At 40.5% G+C, this 21,300-nt stretch overlaps 2 protein-coding genes across 3 annotated transcripts in view; one reads left to right on the top strand and one right to left on the bottom strand.

The window, feature by feature from the left end:
• The first annotated feature begins 771 nt into the window (after positions 1–771).
• Positions 772–18,988, top strand: ippk (inositol 1,3,4,5,6-pentakisphosphate 2-kinase). Its single transcript, XM_074638628.1, has 14 exons — positions 772–1,036; positions 5,131–5,190; positions 6,743–6,838; positions 7,764–7,830; positions 7,984–8,102; positions 8,366–8,455; positions 9,113–9,171; positions 9,404–9,476; positions 9,870–10,022; positions 10,911–11,031; positions 11,952–12,087; positions 12,200–12,302; positions 13,197–13,285; positions 13,779–18,988. The coding sequence occupies exons 1-14, from the start codon at positions 956–958 to the stop codon at positions 14,029–14,031; spliced, it is 1,500 nt and encodes a 499-aa protein (XP_074494729.1). The 5' UTR covers positions 772–955; the 3' UTR covers positions 14,032–18,988.
• cenpp (centromere protein P) overlaps positions 18,881–21,300 on the bottom strand; it is a 105,623-nt gene continuing 103,203 nt past the window's right edge. For both annotated transcript variants that reach the window (XM_074638645.1, XM_074638637.1), the window contains exons 7-9: positions 20,238–20,317; positions 20,051–20,142; positions 18,881–19,248 (exon numbers count right to left, since the gene is read on the bottom strand). In XM_074638645.1, the coding sequence (XP_074494746.1) occupies positions 19,085–19,248; positions 20,051–20,142; positions 20,238–20,317 (336 nt within the window). In that variant the 3' untranslated portion in view covers positions 18,881–19,084. The remainder of the gene's footprint in view (positions 19,249–20,050; positions 20,143–20,237; positions 20,318–21,300) is intronic.

Below are 21,300 nucleotides of genomic sequence, written 5' to 3' on the forward strand. Positions count from 1 at the left end.
GCTCAGGCTGCTATGTCCTCTCGCCGTTTTTATTGGTTGCTTATAATATGTTTTCCTAATATTATGACTTCTTTCTCGTAAAGTTATGACTTTATTCTCGTAATATTACGACTTTTTTTCTCCTAAATTTATGACTTATTCTCGTAATATTACGACTTTTTTTCTCCTAAATTTACGACTTTCTTACTCGTAAAGTTACGACTTTATTCTCGTAATATTACGACTTTTTTCTCGTAAAGTTATGACTTTATTCTCGTAATATTACGACTTTTTTCCCCCTAAAATTATGACTTTATTCTCGTAACATTACAACTTTTTTTCTAGTAAAATTCCGACTTTCTTTCTCGTAAAGTTACGACTTTATTCTCGTAATATTACGACTTTTTTCTCGTAAAGTTATGACTTTATTCTCGTAACAATACGACTTTTTTTCTCGTAAAATTACGATTTTTTTCTCGTAAAGTTATGAATTTATTCTCGTAATAAAAAATGTTTTCCCTCAATGTGGCCCTAATACTCCGTCGTAGATTACAACTTTCTTCTGGTAAAATTATTTTTTCCCCCCCTAAAAAAAGGTTTTCTCATAATATGATTTTTTTTCGCTGTTACATTAAGTCTTTAATCTAAACACATTATGAATTTTTTTTTACCCTCAAAATATTTCAACTTTATTCTCTAATGTCGTATTTTTCTTCCTTCTCAGGAACCATCACTGTCCACATGATGTGACTCTTATTGTGAAGTCTGAACCGGAAGTAGTGTGTTGCTAGGCAGCTTGCTGAGCCGGCCAGCAGCAGCAGTCAGAAGTCAGCCTCTCTCTCTCTCCGGTGGTGCTCTCTGAATTCCTGCTAGCAGCCAGCACAACCAGTCCACTAGTGCTCGTATGTTGCCGTGCCGTCGTCTGTTACTCTCTGGCCTCTCTAGCTCAGTTTAGTCGTCGTCGGTGGTCGGTGTGATGGAAGTGGACAAAATGGACGAGAACGAGTGGAAGTATCACGGAGAAGGAAACAAGAGCCTGGTGGTCTCTCACGTCCAGGTGAGCAAGGCTAACCATGGAGCTAACATGAAGCTAACACCAGAGTCCGGCCACAGCACAAGAAGGAGTTGTATAAATGTAGCTTTAAAGAGTACAACACTCCACCAACTCACACTTTTATAACCTTAAACATGCTTCAGTTTGGTGGAAACTTTATAATAATGATGTTGAAGTTTGTCAGGAAATGTCAGCTGTTTTATTCAGCTACCATTAGCCTGTGTTTGTTAGCTTAGCCGGCTTAGCTACTAGCCTAGAGTTCTACCAGTAAAATAAGACTGTTACCATGACAACACCGCTTAAAACCAGCAGTAGTCATTAGAGATAACATGTGTATGTATGTCTGTAACGTGTTGGACTGGCTGGGTCATGAACTGAAAGGTTAAGTTTGCTAAAGTTAGAAAAAGGAGTTGTGTAAATGTAGCTTTAAAGAGGACAAACCAACACCCTGATTCACACTTTTATAACCTTAAACATGCCTCATCTTTGGGGTAAACTTTATAATAATCATGTGTAACTTCTGTATATGACTGAAGGGTGAAATGTCAGCTACCATTAGCTTGTGTTTGTTAGCTTAGCCAACAACTAGCCAAGAGTTCAACCAGTAAAATAACATCGTTACCATGACAACAAGGCTTAAAACTACTATTAGTTATTAGAAAAGACATGTGTATTTATGTCTATAAAGTGAGGGACTGACTGGGGGATTGTGTGGGTCATTAAATGAAAGGTTAAGTTTGCTAAAGTTAGCTGTTAGCAGCTTCCCAGGCTTCTCCTCCAGATGCTGTTTGAAGCAGCTCTTTGCTGTCTAACGGGACCTGCCTGGTAGCTGATACTCTGAGGCACACTGATAAGACCTTTAAAGTTCACTTCTATGCAGGTTGATCAGATGCTGGACTGACCCGGGTTAGGGTGCTGCTGGATCCACAGTCATCATGTCCCTGATAACTGTGGGAAAGTGTCTCATTCACATGGGAGCGGTCTTGTCATGTTGTTATTGAGCAACCGGTGACATGTTAGGAGGCTGTGACATCACACAGTGTTGTAATCTGTAATCTCAGGAACTGTCAAACTTTCTTTGGGGGTTTGATTATTTAACATTTACTTAATTATTGATTATTTACTTAAAGCTGAAGTAGGCGAGATTGGAGCAAATATGATTTAAAAAAAAGAAGTTATTTTTATAAAACTACATACTGCTATATCCTGACAGTAGTGCATAAAACAGGTAACCTGAAAAAAAAAAATGATGTGCCTCTGTGTCCTCCGGTGCCCCCAACGGCATCTGCAAGATTTCACAGACCGGAGGAAAACAAGCAGTAAGAGCTGATCTGAGGTCTGCTGTTCAAGAGAGCAGGCTGTCAATCACTCGCAAACTCCGATCAAACGGTCAAACTAGGCAGCGCTGATCAAATATGAATCAATATTCTGTTACGTTAATGCCTATTTCTTGCCTCAAATGTTTTCAGAATCATCTTGTAGTGTGCTGTTTAGCTGTAAAATTAGAAAGTTTGCGATGCCGCCGCAGTTGTTAAATCTGGTAAAGGAACGCAAAGTTCCGGTCACATGACCGGAGCACAGCCAATAGTAACGCTCTCTCTCTGAAATGACCTGTGATTGGTCAAAGTCTTCCGTCATGGGCTAGATTTTTTAAAGCCTGAAAACAGAGCCATGAGGAGGTGCAGAAGTCTAGTTATCTCTCAGAACACTTGAATTTCAATATGCTTAAAGGTTATTATGGAATTTTTGCCCGATGATGCCAAAAATATTCTGCCTACTGCCACTTTAATATACATTTTCCTCTAGGGCTGAGCAATAATTCAATGTGGTTATTTACTGACTTTAAATGGAATAATCGTATTGTGTGATCACTTAACAAGATTCCGTGAAATTTACTGACTTTTAGTCCCGATACCAGATACTTTGATACCTTTAACAAATATTAACATATTGTTCTAGAAACCCCTTTTTTTCACTGAACAAATGAAGTGTTAAATGTTGTCTTAACACAAGCAGCCGTACAAGAACTTTGTCCAAATAAAATATTCTAAAACTGCGAAAATGATTTAAATCAGGAAAGATTTATTTTATCTGAAACTTAATTTCTTGATATTTGACGCAACAGATACATTGCAGTTAGTATCAAAACGTTTTGAGCCCTAGATACAAGTTAAGAGTTTTGTCAGATGTTCTGCCACACAGTTCATTATGATAAATATTTTGTGCGATTTTTCAGGTATTTGTCATATAACGTATATTGATATTCAAGTAAATATTCATATCAATAATACTACTACCCTAAACAGCATTAAAGCTGAAAGCTAAAGTTTTAGTGTTGGCATATTCTCAGATGTTCTCTTTGCTATTTACAATTTCTGTTTTTGCTAAAGATGTTGCTTGAAACAATTACATTTGAGGTTTGCACCCTAAGATAGATTACATACTTGACATATCAAATATTCATCAGTCTTCCTCATTCATTTGTAACCACAATGGACTAATACAACAAGAGATGACAACATAAGCTAACTAACCTTACTGGTATGTATCGTCATTATTGCGCCAAGCCTAATTCTTGCTTTGACTCACTGCCCTTCAACAGGTGTGATTATGTAACAGAGGGGAGTGTAGAACTAGCTGTGACAGAGGAATGATGGACGGACTACAAAAGGACTTGCATTTTCAAATAACCAGATTGCCATCTATGCAAGTCAGTGTACACAACTCATTTAAACTAGAAACCTGGTTTCTGAAATTTGAGTATGGGACAAGAAACCTGGTTTCCCCAGCTAGACTTGATCTGGAGGATGCTGATTTCTTGTCCTTGTGTACACATAATTGGGTTTGTAATACACTTTTTATGCCTTTGCGCTGGCGACACTCATGACTGGAGGCATTATGTTTTCGGGTTGTCCATCCGTTCGTACGTATGTACTTACGTACGTACGTATGTACTTACGTACGTACGTATGTACGTCTGTCCGGTACATTGTGAACGCGATATCTCTGGAACACCCAGAGGGAATTTCTTCAAATTTGGCATAAACATCCACTTGGACTCGAGGATGACCTGATTTGATTTTGGTTGTCAAAGGTCAAGGTCATTTTGACCTCACAAATCTCATTGGCCATAACTCAAGAATTCATATGCTAATTATGACAATTTCACACAAATGTCTAACTAGATAAAATGACGAAGTGATGACATATTGAACAAACATGGATGTAAACTGTAACTTGACTGGTTGGTGAAGGCATACAACCGCGAGGCAATAATTCTGTTTTTGTTTTATTTAATATGTAAGCAGGTGTAAGACCGACACCTATGACAGGGACAGTATAACTGTGACAGCATAGTGGCAGGATACAAAGACAGATAATTAAATGTATAGATACTGTACATCCTCTCATTCAAAATAGTTTAATTCAAAGTCTGACTAAAAATGAAACTAAGTTGACTAGAAGACTAAATTAAGTTGTTTTCCAGAATTGAACATTTGACTATATGTAAAATTTAGATAAATTCAAGCTGTAAGGAAAAACTCACTGCAGCATCCGTCCCACAAAAACGTGTGTCACCAATACAGATAAAATAATTGAGGCATTGGGAAATTTGATTACTGACCTACTGGGTAAATGTGGATTTTACAGTAACCAGGTTACTACACTGCAGTTTCCTGCATAACCTAATTTCTCTGAGCATTGTGGTTTCCTTTGCGCATGTAGATACTCACTGCTAAAGTATCCTGATATCTGTTCTGTCATCGTATTCCAAGATATATGGATGTTCTTGACTTAAACACACCCAAATGCTTACAGATGTAGTCACTGTTGTGTGTTATAACAGTTAATAATACAGTGTATTGTGAAAGTTCTTTGGACAATCAGAGACACTTATCCCAACTCACAGAGTGCTTACTGTTCCTGTTGCACGGTGGAAAAACTATATCAGTATTTTAACCCACCTCAGGAATGTCTTGGAGATGCTCTTTCCTGGGTTGACCCTGCTCAGTAGTTAGGGTGTGACTCCAGGTTTGTCCCGTGTTTAAATGAGGCTCCACTGATCCTAACTGAGCTTCTCATCTCTTCTTCTGCAGCTTTCCAGAGTTCTGCGCCTGCCCAAGTATCCAGCCGAGGACTCGGAAAACCCACCACAGGTAAATACGAGTCTGTGTGTGTCTCAGGTGTTTTCTGAAGCTAAAGCCTGGGCCAAACGACTGCACAGTAAAAACATCTTGAAGCAGATCACATGGAAATATTTTACTGAATGTGTGCTTGATGATTACATTTTATGTTTTGCAATGTGAACTTCTATTCTCTCTGATACTTTAGAGTTAACCCAATTTTAACCCCAAAGTGGTCACCCCCACTAATTTTACTATTGGGCCTAATTTACACCAGATTGTCTTTCATTTGATGTTCAGTTTGAGGTCCATCATAAACTGTAATAAGCATGTTTTAATATTATTGGAGTGGTATTTCAGATGTTGTGGTGGCTGAACCACAGACATAAGCGCTTACCTCCAGCTCTCACTTCAAAACAGACCAAACTGTCCTCATCTGCAGCTCCATTCTTCTTTTTCCTACAAAGTAAATACAACTTTGAATTAAACCTTATTGGAATTGTCAATGGACAAAATCAATCAGGGCTCAGTGTGAGCTCCCATTTCACGAGTGGTCGATTAATTGAAATGTGTAGTGTGAGTTAACACAATGTACAAGATTAATAAAATCATACAGCTTTAGGCTGGTGGACCAGAGATTCTCTGTTACAGCTGAGTAAACACTAGCTTCAAATACATTAATAGGAAAAACACAAACAAAAATGAACAAGTATATAAAAAAACTAGAAGTGCACTTGGAGAGCGCAGACCTCCGCCGTGGCAGGTTTCATGTACGCCGTAGCTGTGTGATGTAAGAGTTCATGTTGATGATGCATGAAGAAATGTCCGTAATCCTAATAATGTCTGATTGATCCGTGACTGAGAGGAAGAAATAGATGTTGGATTAAATTCAAGGTGCGGTTCATACCTGTTAGCATGCTTCCTATTAGGGTTGTAAGAAAATATTGAGTATTGCGATATTATGTTTTGTGATGTGTCAGTGTATGTGCCCTCTCTAAGTAGTGCTATGATGTTGGATGTTGCAGGGACTGAGATAAATGCAAATGCAGATCCCGCTGTTCTGCTTGCATAAAAAAGTAACTTTTTTAACTCCGATTTTATGCATATGGTGGTGTGTTCTTAAAAAGATGTGCCTTGCTTACAGTATTGCAATATATTGAATTGTAACCCCTGTATCATGATGCGTATCGTATCACCAGGTTCTTGCCAAAACACAGCAGCCCTAGTTACAGTAGAAACTTAAGTTAGTGTAATGGCTTAGCGCTGCAGTACAGGGCTCCATTTAGTCACTGCGTTGTTTATAGTCAGTGGAGCAGCATCAGATCTCACATCCTGGTCAGATTAAAGGCTGGAAGGCATAGTCCCTGATCCAAATGTAAACCAAAGTGGAGCCCCGCCCAACCCCAAAATTCAAATTTACTCTGAGCTGCTCATCAGCTGCCATCACTCTGAAGCCTTATTTACTTTTAACACATGGCCTCAGAGGACAAATAACCCAAATAACTGTGTCAACTTTAGTCAAATCTGTCAAGTATCAGAATAATTTGCTGTTTTACCTGTCTTGTCTTGTGTGTTTATTCTCCAGACGGTGGAGCAGGCCTTCAGGCAGATCCAGAACATTGTTGACTTCAGCTCCAACGTGATGAGCAGCCTGCTGGGTGAGAAGTTCATCCACAGCGGGGTAAGACACTGTTGTGTTCACACAGTTTGCTGTCATCCAGTGTATACATATATTTTTTTTACATCTTATCTTTGATCACTTTTGTCTTTGTTTTATCTTACAAAACATTAAAAACATGCACCGCAGATTTATCATCGCCCTCCTATAACATTGTCAGACTCATGATGGACTAAAAGGGTTTAAATCGATGCAGCAGAACCAGAGTCAAAAAACATAAACATAAACTGCAACACACAACAGCAGTATGAGACACACCAGTGTCATGTTGATGTGTGTCATCATCAGTTGACACAAGTCATCAGGACACACCACTGTCTTTTCCCCCCCCCGTGTCAACCCAGAAAAGCACCAGCTCATTCACTCTAGTTGATCCGAGGATTACATCTTCTGTCTGAAACAAATCCTTTCCATTTGAATGATAAAAAAAAAACAGGTACAAAACCAGCGTAAGAATTGTAATACATTTTTGGTGGACTAATTTTACTGTCAAAACTCTGGGGGTGTTTGTAAAAAATAGTAACGGTGAATAAATTAGTATTTTAAGCTTAATGTGAATCCCTACTGGAATATATGCTCCCATCAGATCTGGACCAGCTAAACCAGACAGCTTTCTAGCAGCTGAAATTCACAAAAACAATGAGTTACAGTGTTGGAGTCTGGAGGGTTTAGCACATGAACAACACTCCCCGGGTCACATGGTGTCTATATTTAGATGCAATTATTAGATGGAAGTTAGATTCAACAGCTCAATTTATTAGTCTGTCAAAATTTAGAGCACTATTAAAAAATTCACTATCAAAGCCGGCGTTGTACATTATCACCCCCATAATGAAGTGATGATTGATATACATACAGTATAGACAGAGTTATGGACATGTTTTGTTCACAAACTTGACTTAAGTGCGTGTTTTCATTTTGTCTACAGGAAGTGGTCAAACTGCCGTTAGAGTTTGTGCGACAGCTGTCAATCAAAGTTCAACATCAAAGACCAGGTAAAACTGTTGTAATCATTTCTGTGGGAAATATCTGATACTGAAATCTGTTAAAGGAGCAGTTTGACATTTTGGGAAAGCTGCTTATTCACTCTTTTGCATAGAGGTAGATGAGTACTGAACATGTTCTGTCTGTCTGTCTGTGTGTGTCAGCCTGGCGCTGTGATAAGGTGATGGACATCTACAGCGGCTGTGCTCTCTGTCTGCCCAACCTGACATCTCCAGCCCTCCACCAGCCAACACACACTCCTCCACTCTGCATTGAGATCAAGGTATGCACACACATAGTCATGGGTTTCTTTTTAAGGCATAAATTGAGTTTTGAGCCTGGTTTTAATTTCAACTTCATCTCGGTAATAAAACTGGAGATCTAGTTTAAGATGATGTTCTTCCTCCTGAGAAGCAGTCGCAGTTTCAGAAATCTTTTCCTGTGAATCACTCTCACCCAGAGTTAAAACAACAAATCACATGAGTGTGACTGAGTGAGAGCATGTGTTTTACTCAGCTGCTGTTTTTGTGTGTGTTTTGTTTTTAGCCTAAATGTGGGTTCTTGCCGTCCTCCAAACATGTCAGCAAAGATATCAAGACCAAAGTGTGCCGCTTCTGCATGCACCAACACTACAAGGTAACTACAACACCTACAACGACAGTACAACTACACCAAAAACGACGGTAAAATTACACCAAAAGCGACAGCACAACTACAACCAAAACAACGGTACAACTACACCAACAATTATAGTACAACTACACCAAAAACAACGGTACAACCTGACCAAAACCGACGGTACAATTACACCAGAAACAACGGTACAACTTCACCAAAAACGACGGTACAATTACACCAAAAACGATGGTCCAACCACGCCAGCGACAGTCCAACCACACGAACGGCAGTTCATATCATCAGCTGTCCTTCAGTAACTTGATGGCAGACCAAAACTAAACTTGTCTGTTGTCGGGTTTGTGTTCTCTGCAGCCAGTGAGTGTTTCTGTAGTTCCAACACACTCATACGTTTTCTCTCTTGTCATATTCTCCAGTTCAACTTTTCATTCATATCATATCAATAACTTAAGTTTATAAAGGTAATAGTTTTGAATCAGGATCATTCAGTATTTGGATCAAGTAATTCATGAAAAGTAAGGGGTGTCAGATTTAGTAGCTCCATCTGCTATTTTAATGTGTCAGCACAAACTCTTTTTGTTGTTTCTATTACTTCTGTCTCTCTTTCTTCCTTCATCACATTGCATTATCTCTCTCTCTCTCTCTCTCTCTCTCCAGGTGGCCAATGGGAAGTGGAAGAGACCCAGTCTGTACTGTCCTCTAGACTTGTTCTCGGGGTGAGTTTACTGCAGCTACTGCTGTTACCTTCAACACTACTGCATTCACTATGCGTGGAACTCATACGATCAGGTATACTGTAGTAATGTATATTACAACAATAGTGTATATATTAAGGTCAGTTCTGCAACTAATCCTACCACCACACTGCAGATACAGCTCCTAATATGAAGCTGCTTCACTGTTCTGCAGCTGAACTTGACGTTCTCTGGTTTCTCTCATGTTGTTCAGGAACAGACAGAGAATGCACTTTGCCATCAGACACCTGATAGAAGAACCTCAGAACAACTTCAAAATCTTCAAGGTGAGACACAACCACTCCTGTCTGTCTCTCTCTCTCCTGCACTGTACAATGTGGAACTGTTCAATCACAACGCCCAACTCCATCAGCAACACAACTACTGGTTTACAGAATAGAAAAAAAATGTGATGGGATTAACAGAATGATTTGAGCAGGAAGTGTAAACTGAAGGCGCTCCACTGCTCTCACATGTTACGATGGTGCAGATGTGATTTTTATGACACGTGGAAAAACTATAAAGAGTATTTATGACTGACTGGCTTTGTCTTGGGTCAGATTCTCCATCTGAAGTTCTGCATTTTGAGCCCAGACTCTCTAAACTGGATCTCAGCTTGAGATCAAGTTTCTGCAAATGTAACTAATCAATGTGTGTGTGTGTGTGTGTGTGTGTGCCAGGGTGGTCAGTGTATCTACAGCAGTAAGGAGGGCAGTGACGACTCAATGGACCTGAGCTCTCTGATGCATCATCTCAGACCGTACTTCCTGCATGGAAACAACCGCATCAACTGTCACATGACCAGCAAAGCTGTCCTGAACGACTTCATCCAGGTAAAGCCGACACATAAATATACGGTGGTTCATGCACAAGTGTCCTTTTAATTGAAAGTAAAATTATATTGGTGTTATACAGCTGAGCAATAAACAAAAAAATTACCAACATCAGGAATCCCCAATGGACCAAATTCTCCTCACGTCTCGGTGTCAGAGCAAAACAGAAAAACCTGAAGTATTTTCCAGATGTGAAACTGCTTAGTCAGTTGGAGATGTGAGAAGAGAAGTGTTACACAGTGTTAGTTGCATTATTATTAACTGGTCTCTTATTTAAAAAACACTGGATTAAAGTTAGGTATTGACATGCTGTGTTGACAAATGTTAGTGTACTTTCTCGTAACTTTTTCATGTTAAAAGTAGGGCTGTCAATCAAATGATTATACATGATTAATTGCAAATTAATCCCACATTTTTTATCTGTTCAAAACGTACCTTAACGGAAGATTTGTCAAGTATTTAATACTCTTATCAACATGGGAGTGGGCAAATATGCTGCTTTATGCAAATGTGTGTATATATTTATTACTGGAAATCAATTAACACAAAACTAAAACTGAGCCCGATACAACCTAAAAGTCGCAAGTTGCGTTAAAGCATTAAAGAAATTGGTGGCATTAAAACTAATTTGCGTTAACGCCTTATTAGCACGTTAACTTTGACAAAAATTTGTTCAAAAACATTTTCACTGCGGTCAAAAAAATCTTTGCTCTCCAGATTTGTTGAGAGTGATGACATCACAAAATATGATGACAGACATTCGAAAAGCTCGATAGAAGCTTTGAATGTAAAAAATGACATTCAGTAAAGCCCTACCGGCTGTGTAGAGGACATTAACCAGGTTTCATTGAATAGATCTGCCTTCAGACACACACTATCCCTCTGTAGGTCCTGGTGAACGCCCTGCTGGGTGGTGGAGGAGGAGATGGAGGGTCGCTGACGGACACACGAGGAGAAGGACGGAGCTTCTGTGAAGCGAGTCTGTTCAACAAGGAGAGGATTCGCCACGGTAAGAACCTGCCTGTCAATCAGTCTGTTTTTAGTGATTCCACTGAACTGGTCTTTTAATAGTGGTTTGAGCTCCACTCAGTTACAGCTGAAAGGATCTGGAAGCTAAAGTTGTTCAATTTACTAAACAAACAATATGAAGACTGTAAACCAAAATCAAGCACTAGTTATTTAAAACCGAATTTTCTCGTTCCAGCTTCTACAGTGTGATTATTTGCTGGTTTTCTTTGTTTTGTAAATTGAATATTTTTCGATTTTGGACAGTTGGTTTGACAAAACAAGACATTTTTAACTATTTTGTTTAAAGGCAAAACGATTAATTGAGAAAATAATCTCACTTTTCCTGCTTACTTTTCTCTCTCTTGACCTCTATACACACACACACACACACACACACACACACACACACACACATATCGACGTGTGCAAATAAACAAAACACCTCACTTTGACTTAAACCCAACTTTTCACGTAATTTACAAATCACAACTTTCATGATTTAGTCTAGTCTGTAGCGCTGTGACGCTGCTGGTTTTGCTGGTGTGAATTGTAACTGTGAACCAGTCTAACGGATCTGTGTGCAGCCTGTCTCTGTCATTCCTCTCTTACAAAGGTTCTTCTTGTGCAGCAGCCTCCCTCAGAAATGTTTGTGGTTTGAAAGAAGCACTTACGTCTTTTCAACACAAACATTTTGCTCGTAACATCTGAATCTGATTATGTAAATATGTGCAACTGAAAACCTGACACATCTTTTTCTGCATGTTTTTTAATGCTGAGCTAGACATTAAATACTGATTTAAACATTTAAAGTAAACGTTTTATAAACCAGATTTCTGATCTGAAATGGTTTGATGAGAACAGAAAAGATGACCTCTCTCTCTCTCTCTCTCTCTCTCTCTCTCTCTCTCTCTCTGTTTACAGGCTCTCAGGGTTTACCCAGCGACAGTGTTTTGTTCAGGATTCTTCAGACTCAGATGTTGGACTCGCTGGACATTGAAGGACTTCACCCTCTGTACCGCCGAGTGGAGCAACACCTGCAGGACTTCCCCAAGGAGAGGTAATACACGGTTAACAGGTATCAGAAGAAAACTGTAGTAACGGTGTTCATTTAGATAAATGTCACTTATGAAGGATCACTGTCTGGTCTCATCACTTATTGTCTGTGTCAGAACTCGTCTTCAGATGGACGGGCCGTACAACGAGGCCTTCCTGGAGAAGCTGCAGAAATGTCCGACTGAGGACGACGGCTCCGTGGAGTACGCCGTCGCCAAGGTGAGACTGAGAGCTGGAACCTGATGTAAGGTTCTCTGTGTGATGGTCCACGTTTTCGCCAATGTCAGCTGACAGTCGGTTGACAGCAACCCTGTAAAAAACATCCAGCTCAGTAGCGATAGTGCAGTTCCACATAACAGACTGAGGGAAAATACTGATTTGTCAAGAAGGAAAGTGAGACATTTCAAACTGATGGCCATAACAGTTGAGGTCATGCAGTGACAGTGGAAGCAATGTTACGTCTCATTAACAACAGCCGCTAATTCATCGTTTTTGTTGTTGTAAATCAGTTACTGAATGGGGCTGTTTTCCACCCTCTAAACACTCACAAGCCTAAGGGGCTGTACACATGCCGTGTCTTTTGCACGCTCAAATCCATTGTCAATGTAGACGCGCGTCATGCACGCGTCTTTGTCAACAAAGAACCAATTACAACTGGCAGATATCTTTTCTTTCTTCCATAAATATCAGTCCACGGTAAATATATGGAGGAGAAGTTAATCATTTTAGTGCAGTTTTACATCTGTCCCACGGACTATTTTACTTGCTTCACCCTTTCCGACCGAGGACGTCACAACATCTGGTTGAAAGGTCAGCCAAGTTGACACAGAGAAATTGAGTGTAAAGCTACTTTGAGGGATTTACAGTGCTGGAAATGCATTTATCTTTGTTTTGATTTTGTTTACTTTAGTCAGCGAGGCTTACTGCTAAATTACCGCTTCATAATCGTCATTGCAGCGTGCAGGTTTTGGTTGGTTAGTAACTGCGACAGTAGCACCTTGGAAAAACTGATGAAAGCGGTAGGGCTGGTGTTTTCCATGCATTTTCAGACGCGGCATGTGAACAGCCCCTCCAGATAGTTGCATGTCTAACTGCTGTGTGTTTTGACTTCAGGTCCATCAGTACCGCGTCGCCATGACAGCCAAGGACTGCTCCATCATGGTCGCCCTGGTGCCCAGCAGTGAAGAAGAGGATGATGAAGGGTAAGAGCTCTGAAAGGAGTGTTGATCACTTAGAAGAGTGTCATTAACTGACAAGTGAACCTTCAGTCTGCATGCAACTCAGTGAGACTTTAGGGGTACATTCTGTATTTTTCAACCTGGACCCATGTTTTTATGTCTCAGTGACTAATGGGGACAACAACGTTTGAGGCTGGTCCAGTATTGAGAGAGAACACTACAGCTGCCAGCCACTAAACAGGCTTTAATGTAATCGCTTGGGGCAACTGCTCACTGTCCGTTTACGTCCACTAAAAGTTGTTGTTTTTGCCACTGACAGGCTCAGATTGTTATTATAAGTGTCTGACAACATTATGGAAAAGACCCTACGGAGAAATAATGTTTTTCTTTACCTATTGATAGAATGGGAAACTGTTTTTGTGAATCAGTGTGTAGCAGCTGATGAAGTCCACCAGGTGGAACCAGACATCAGCTCAGCATATTTAAACTGACTCACTTCTTCTCTCTCCTCCTCCAGGCTCTCCAGTCAGAGGCGGCTCAGGGACTTCCTCTCCTCCAGACCTCCTGCTTTCTCGTACAAGGTCTCCATCTTGGATCTGGACCCGAAGCCGTTCGACAGCATCCCCTGCCAGCTGCGCCTGGACCAGAGGATCGTCTCCTGCTACCTGAGGACTGGCGGTGCCTTACCAAAGGGCTCTCTGCCGCATCACTCCGGCATCTTCACAGCTGCAGAGAGAGAGGACTGCACGCTGCACTTCCACCCCGTGTGACCTCCCCCAATAAGAGCCGGACGACCCTTAAGACGAAGACTACGGACGCCACGCTGATGCTTCAAACGGAGACGCCATGTTGATGGAGAGGTCTAGAATCACTACAGACCAGAGCTGTTAATCCGAGGCTTTACTGAAGTACTTTCTCTTCATCAGCTCATGTTAACGGTTAACAGCTCAGCAAATTCAAAATCTCCAGGAAGTCACCACTAACTCACCAGACCTTTCAGTGACTTCCAGATATTTCTGTTACTGATTCTAGAGATTTTCTTCGACTTCTCGCTCCCGTCAGGAGATGAATCCCAACATCACTGCTCTGTTCATATTTATTAGAAAACTTACAGGGAGCTTTGTTCTTTTCCTTTTTGTGACAAGAGTTTGGATTGACCTCCTGACGGGACTTTTATCATGGCAACAACATGAATGTTCTCGTTCTCCATAGCAACGCTGCTGACAGCGAAGCTCTGAGAAGAAGAAAGAGGATAATGCAGGTGGAGAGAAAAGCAGATCGTACGTATGATGTCATTTCCTGAATGTAGGCGGGGCCTCTGGTAGAGTGAGGCGGAGCCAATATGTATGTCCAGGTTGAACTGTAGCATCACTATGGTAACAGAAGCACTGGTTACCATAGCTACAGCCACAGAGGAGGGGCTGATGTGATCACCTGAGGGTCTGTGTGAGTCTCAGAAACTGGATGGAGATGATTCAGTTCTCTGCTGGACTCTACGGAGGTTTTCAGTCCAACTCGTCATCACACTGATCAACTCATACCTATTTCATTAATGAGATGACATGCGGCAGTGTTTGGATGTATCGAAAACCTCCATGAACCGCAACTGTGAGATCCAAAATGAAAGCGAGCGATGCTTCACCTCCGGGTGTCTTGTTTGTTTTGACCCTTGTTCATTTGTTAACACGTTCTCTCGTCAGGCTTTTGTGCCGAGATGTTGAAGGTCAATTGTTTGTGACTTTATTTTTCTTTATCAGGGAGGAGAGTTGAGGGTCGTTAAAGGGTCACTTCACCCAAATAATAATAATAATAAAAAGAAGCTTTTCCTCTTCCCCAAGTCAAATCTATCAAGTTTAGGTTTTATTTGTCCAGGTTTTGAGATTTCTGTGAGATTTCTGTTCAAGTTTTTTTATTCTCACAGCACTGAAAAATGACATTTTATGATTGATTAATTCTAATTAAACTATTAATTCGGAAGAAAATAGTTCCAATAAAAAACTAAAACACTGTTTCTGAAAATAATAATTAATTTGTGCCAACATAAACTAAAGGCAAGGCAGAAATCTCAAAACATGGACAAATAAAAAACAAACAGATTTCACTAGAGGGAAGAGAGAAATCTCACTCAGTGGCCGCTTTATTAGGTACACCTGTACAATATAATGCAATCCAGTACAACAGCCCTGTTGTAAATTCTACCTTTATGAAGCTTTAATTGGTAATTTTCTGGTGTCAGAGAGGTTATATTATACTGACAGGTGTTTCTAATGTTTCGTCCGCCCCACTTGCATACATGAGGGGATCAGAACTAAATATAATACAGTCCAGTACACCAACACCACCTATCAACACCTGACTATTATGAGACTTGTAAGGGTGGCATTAGTGACAGAGCTGTTGTATTAGCTCATGCAGTTGTAGTCTTCTTAGTACTGAGTGTATATATTCTAGTAATTTGGGTAAAGTGACCCTTTAAGGTCCAGCTGGGACCGCTGACTAAGCAGCTCTCGTTGGGTTCTTCAAGCTAAGACGCTTGTGTCCAGCTGCCTTTGTTCGTTCTGACATAAAACCTCCTTTTGTGTTAGAAAGAAAGCACATTATTTTAACTCTTATTGTTGTCACAGCCTGTTTTGTTGGAAGAAAAGCAGCATTTTAGTAATTGTCTAACACTCCTGTGTTTACTAACCTGGTGATGGGTGGCTTTGTAAAGGTACGGTTACATTACACTTTGGTGCTGCCAATATTTGCTCTGTCTCTTTTTCACAACTGAAGCCCAAACCACAAATTCAGCCACGAGTTGGGTCGTGTCTAGAAGGTAACCCACAATTTGGGAAACACTTGGCGAGGTGGTTGCGGTTAGGCGTTGACCTCGGAACAGTTAAGGTCGAGTCCCGTGAGAGTTTTCGCAATTTGCGGGTTACCTTTTTAGACACGACCCACGTGTTTGCTGTTTTGGTGCGAGCGCACAGGTCAGAGTTCACCTTTGACCTGGGATTTCACACAGTGGGCCGATAAGAACCACTGTGTCATCACACGACCAGACTTCACTGAACAGAAGACTAATGTGACCGTACATTCGCAGAGCAGGAAGCAGAGGATTTTAAAGCGAAGAGGTCAGCGTGTCCGGTCTACTGTAGATCAATCTGACCCAGCAGAGCAAAGGCTGCTGGATAACAGACAGCAGTCCTCTTCAGACAGGCCGAGCTTCATGCTGTTGCTCTGCTGGGTTTTTGTGCCATAAGTGGCTTGTTGTGTTTTTGTCCATGTGCCTAAATGTTCTGGTAGGACTGGAGGATGGCGGGTGGTGGTGGTGTGTGTGTTGAGAAAACTCTCTTTGTTACAGGCTGCGTTCACAGCTGAGCTCTGAGACACATCGTCTCTGTTCAGACTGACATCAGTTCAGTTTATGAGCTGCTTTGGACGCAGCCGTGAACTCTCAGTACCTCAAACTCCTGACGACCCGAACCGAAGCTCAACGGGGTCGTCTGATGTTTTCAAAACGATGCGTTCAGGAGCGCTGGCAGGTTTCTGAGGACGGGATGGTGATGTCACCAGGAGTTGAGACTAATATGCCGACTTCAGCTCAGCAGATGAGTGTTGACTTTAACTCGAGTCCAGATGTTGCTTGTGTTCGGATTATCTTGGGTCTTTTTGTCCAAACCTGTGATTTCCTCTCCTGGTGATCTCATCGTCCTCTCAAACCAGCAACGCTCACGGAGGCTTCAGATAAACTGGTAACACTTGACTTCAGTTCCTGTTTACAGTGTCCGCTCTCCAACCTCCACAACCTCCACCAGCCAATCAAACGTCTGAAAGGAATCACACTACAAGACTGAAACTTCAGACGACACAAAATCCTTCACACTCCACTCTGATCTCCCATCGTCGGGTAGCCGATGAACGTCTGCTGCCTTGCTCATCAGCAGCAAGTCAGTGTGACGTGAGCCAATCACATGTCCACCCAGTCATCAGCAGGGTGACGTGGTCCGTAGTTCTGTTAAATCCAAACTCTAAAAAGGTTTAAAGCAAGACAGACTTCAGTCCTCTAACACTTGTTACTCTGGACGGTTTGACCTTTAACCAATCACGTCACCCGCTTTCTGGCTGACGCCTTCGTTGCCTGGGAGACGGAGGAGTTAAAAGGATGGAGAGTGGACAGCAGTGAACTGAACCAACCACTGATCGTTCTAACTGTTGAACTGAAGACGCAACAGGCAGCATGATGGGAAAGCAGAGGCTCATGGGAGTTAAGAGGGAGGAGGGTGGGAAAATATCTGCGTTGTCTCAGAGCGAGACACTCGAAGATTTGATGTCACTATGACTTTGATTCTATTAATTTTGAAACTTCTGAAGAGTATAACAGATATATAAACTTTACGCCAAAGCATCCGATCGCTGCAACTACGTTTGAACGGATTATTTTCATAGTTTCACAAGAAAAAAGTAGCCTCAGTTTGTGTCATTCTAGGATTTAGGACGGCTGTATGACTGCAGCATTAGTTTAAAATATGATGCATTAACAATATAATACTATCACCATTAAATTAGCGTTCAGTTACCTTAAACAAATTATTTATTTGGATATGTCTGAGCTTTGAGAAAAATCTTATTTTCTAAGTTTGTAAACTGTAATCACAATAACCCATCCATAAACTCTGTCATTTTGAGCAGATTGTTGTATCCAGCACCTGCAAAGAATAACCTACACACAAATAGCTTGTTTCCAATTGTACTTTTATTCTACATGGACATGACAATGTTTAAACCACAAACGTTCCTCCTTAGATTGAAATTCTGTCATGCCAGTGTAGAACAAAAAGAAGAAATGGGAGCGAGATCGCACTGTGCAGGCATGTCTTCGTCTTTCTATCGTGGTAACTTAACTATCACTTAACAACACAGCAGTTCTGAAATTTTTTTCCAGAATAATCAAAGCCTTTTCTGTCGATCTGGATAAAAAAATATTCTGTTTCTTGCACGACGAAAAAATGATTTTTGTTATTGTTCTCCAAAGTTGCAATTTTATCTCCTAATCCAGACAAAGACACAAGAAAAACCATCCACTTACTTTGCTTGTTGTGGAGCTGGGGAGAACTGTATTACACATTCTTCATCAGTAGATTGAGTTTGTTAGTTGTCACATTTTAAAGTCAACATGGATGAGAAGTCCTCGAGGAGTAAATTCAGGCCTGTGTGATTATGGTCAAAAGCTCCAGCAAGAATCTTTATTGTGCAGAAGACACAATATTTGATCATCCAGATAAACGAGGAACCTTCAAGGATTCCTGAAATCTCTTCAAAGTTATTTAAGTGTTAAAATGTGTTGTTGGGTTCAGATTCTCAGATTTAATTTAATTTAATAATACTAACGGACACAAACTGGGGCTAAAAACCAGAGCTGATAAACAAACTTAGTCCTCACTGTGAGATGAAGCTCCAACAGGTGAGCTGCAGTCTGATTGGTCGTTGGTTGCCTCTGCCTCCGCCTGCTGCCTGAGCGTCGGCCTGCAGAAACATCACATCACTGTGATACCTACAGACTTCTAATAACTGCGTGTGTGTAAATAGCTGAGAGAAGAAAACTATTTGAAAATACAAAGGCGACACTGCTGTCTGGCATTTTGTATTTAAATTATTTATTTTTGTAGATTTTGACCAATGAGCTCTGCTGTTACAACCGTCACAGTCGTGCTCTTTCTATTGAATAAAGATTTCTAAGAGACTAAACCAACGCTGTATGTTTTACTTTATTTGTACATCATTTCAGACATGTTAAAAAGGTTCATGCTGGTTTTACAGTAGAAGAATGTTTTTTTTCATGTTTTATGTCGTTGTGCTCGGAGATGAAGATGTGAGTTCTGTGTCCTGTGAAAGGCTGACCGCCATGATGACCGACTCCAAGGCGGCTTCAGGTCCCAGAATCCTCAGCAGGCTCTGAAAGGCCTCAGCAGCGCCGCCTACAGCCGCAGAGGGAAACAACTGCAGCGCTGCAGAGACACAGAGGAACAAAAAACCCTCAACATCATCTCACCTGAGTGTTGCAGAGTGTTCCTGTGATGATGTCAGAAAAACTCAACCTTTTTATTTAACAATTAATCATTAAATTTTTTCAAGGAAATTCCTATTTTCTCTACAATTAGTACCAAACTACATAGTTCCACCAGGAAACAGTTTAGTTTGTACGGATGTACCAATTATTAGAAAATTGCAGACCTGTTAAATAAAGCATGTTGTTTTCAGTAGAAACATCAACATTTGACCTGCTGGTTTCTTTGTCCTGATCAATAATGTATCTGTTACAGGCTGAGGAAAGGCTGGTAGTCAGTATATTGGTGGAGCTTGTTTAAGCAGCCTGCAGACAGAACTCAGGGCTGAAAAAAATATCCTTCACATTTTTTTGGGGAGTATAATATTTTCCTCTAAAGACATAACTGAACATCAGTAAAAGATAAAGCATTAAAAGAAAATACAGTTTTTTTAAATACACAAATCCGATATTATCTTATCAATGATCCGGTCTCTATCAAATTAAATGTGATTTTAAGTAAAATTAATGCATTAATAATACAACAATTCCATCAGAATGTGTTTTTTTGCCAGATTACTATTGTTTTAGTTGAAGAACCTCTGACTTCACTGTGTGTCTCACTTCTAAAAAACAATCCTACATCACAGTAAATAGCCTGTGTGTCAGTCAGTATGGTTAGTGTTACTTAGCTTCCTGTCTGCAGATAGCTGAGAGAGTTCAGGTAAACTGCAGGAGTCTGACAGACGGAACGGACATCTCACCTCTCTCAGGGATCTTTGTCAGCAGCTGGATCTTGGGAGTGACTCTGTCGTCTCTGGAGACATCCACTGACCAATGAACGAACAAGACGCAGCTGTAAACAAAAACACGAGCAGTGAGAGGTCAGCAGAGAGGGGACAGCTCAGGGCTCTGTGTGTTACTGTGCTCCATCAGGATGAGCGCATTTACCCAGAAAGCTCAGGGTGATTCAGGGTCATGACCTCTGACCTGCTGCCTGCAGGAAGAGAGACGACAGATGGATACTTCTCCTGCAGAGAGATAAACACACAGAGAGAGAAAGAGGGACTGTTACAGCAACCGATAACCCTTTCAATGTCCATATAAACTTTCCCTTTTAGCGGTTTGATAAATACAGGTCTTGATCTACTAAAGGCTCCGTTCTCCTCAAAGACATTATAGAAATAACATTGTCTGAGGTTGGATAAAATCTACAAACTATTCCTATATAAAACAAACTGATGTTTTTTCAAACATGTGAATCAGATTCTTTAACGTCTCTGATCTGTATTAACCTGCTCTGCATGTCTGTCACACTCATGGTCTCAGTTCGATGAGAATTAAAGTTTTTTTCTTTCTTTGTTTCTGCCAACTAAACATCCCTTGTTTTAGAGCGTGCATGTGCAACAATATGTTCCCATATATCTGCAGGGAAATTAAACTACTGTTAAAACAAGCAGCTGTCGTCTCATTTAATTTAGTTTCTCTGACATATTCAATGTTGTCTTGAAGTATTTTTACACTTATAAGCAATTACAATGCAAATAATTTACACAAAATATTACCGCAGTAACGAGATAAAGAAATACCTTTAATATTCTTTAAACAAATAAAGACAAAATGAAAAAGAAATAATGAAAAATTGAGTGAATTACTGTGCCACTACTGGTTATTTCAGCATACATGAGTTGAAAGTTACTTGTCTTCTTAAAGAATCAGTTCAGTTCAGCTGTTACATGACAAACTTGAGTACAAAATTATCAGTTAATTTACCCATTTTTAAAATAAGATTTCTGACATTTATTTAAAAACAAATTGTTTGTAATTTCCCTTCAGTTCTGGCCACATTACCAGGTAAGCACTAGTTATTTCCTGGCCTGCAGAAACCTGGTGAAATGCTGCCGCTGTCCACCATTTTCAAAGTTGTCTCAGTCGGCCTGCGGGCGGCGCTACAACATCTGTTTAGTAACCTGAACTCTGGGCCTCATTCATCACACACAATACACAAGTTTGT

This window comes from Sebastes fasciatus, chromosome 1 (genome assembly GCF_043250625.1).
Source record: "Sebastes fasciatus isolate fSebFas1 chromosome 1, fSebFas1.pri, whole genome shotgun sequence".
In the NCBI taxonomy this organism is placed as follows: Eukaryota; Metazoa; Chordata; class Actinopteri; order Perciformes; family Sebastidae; genus Sebastes; species Sebastes fasciatus.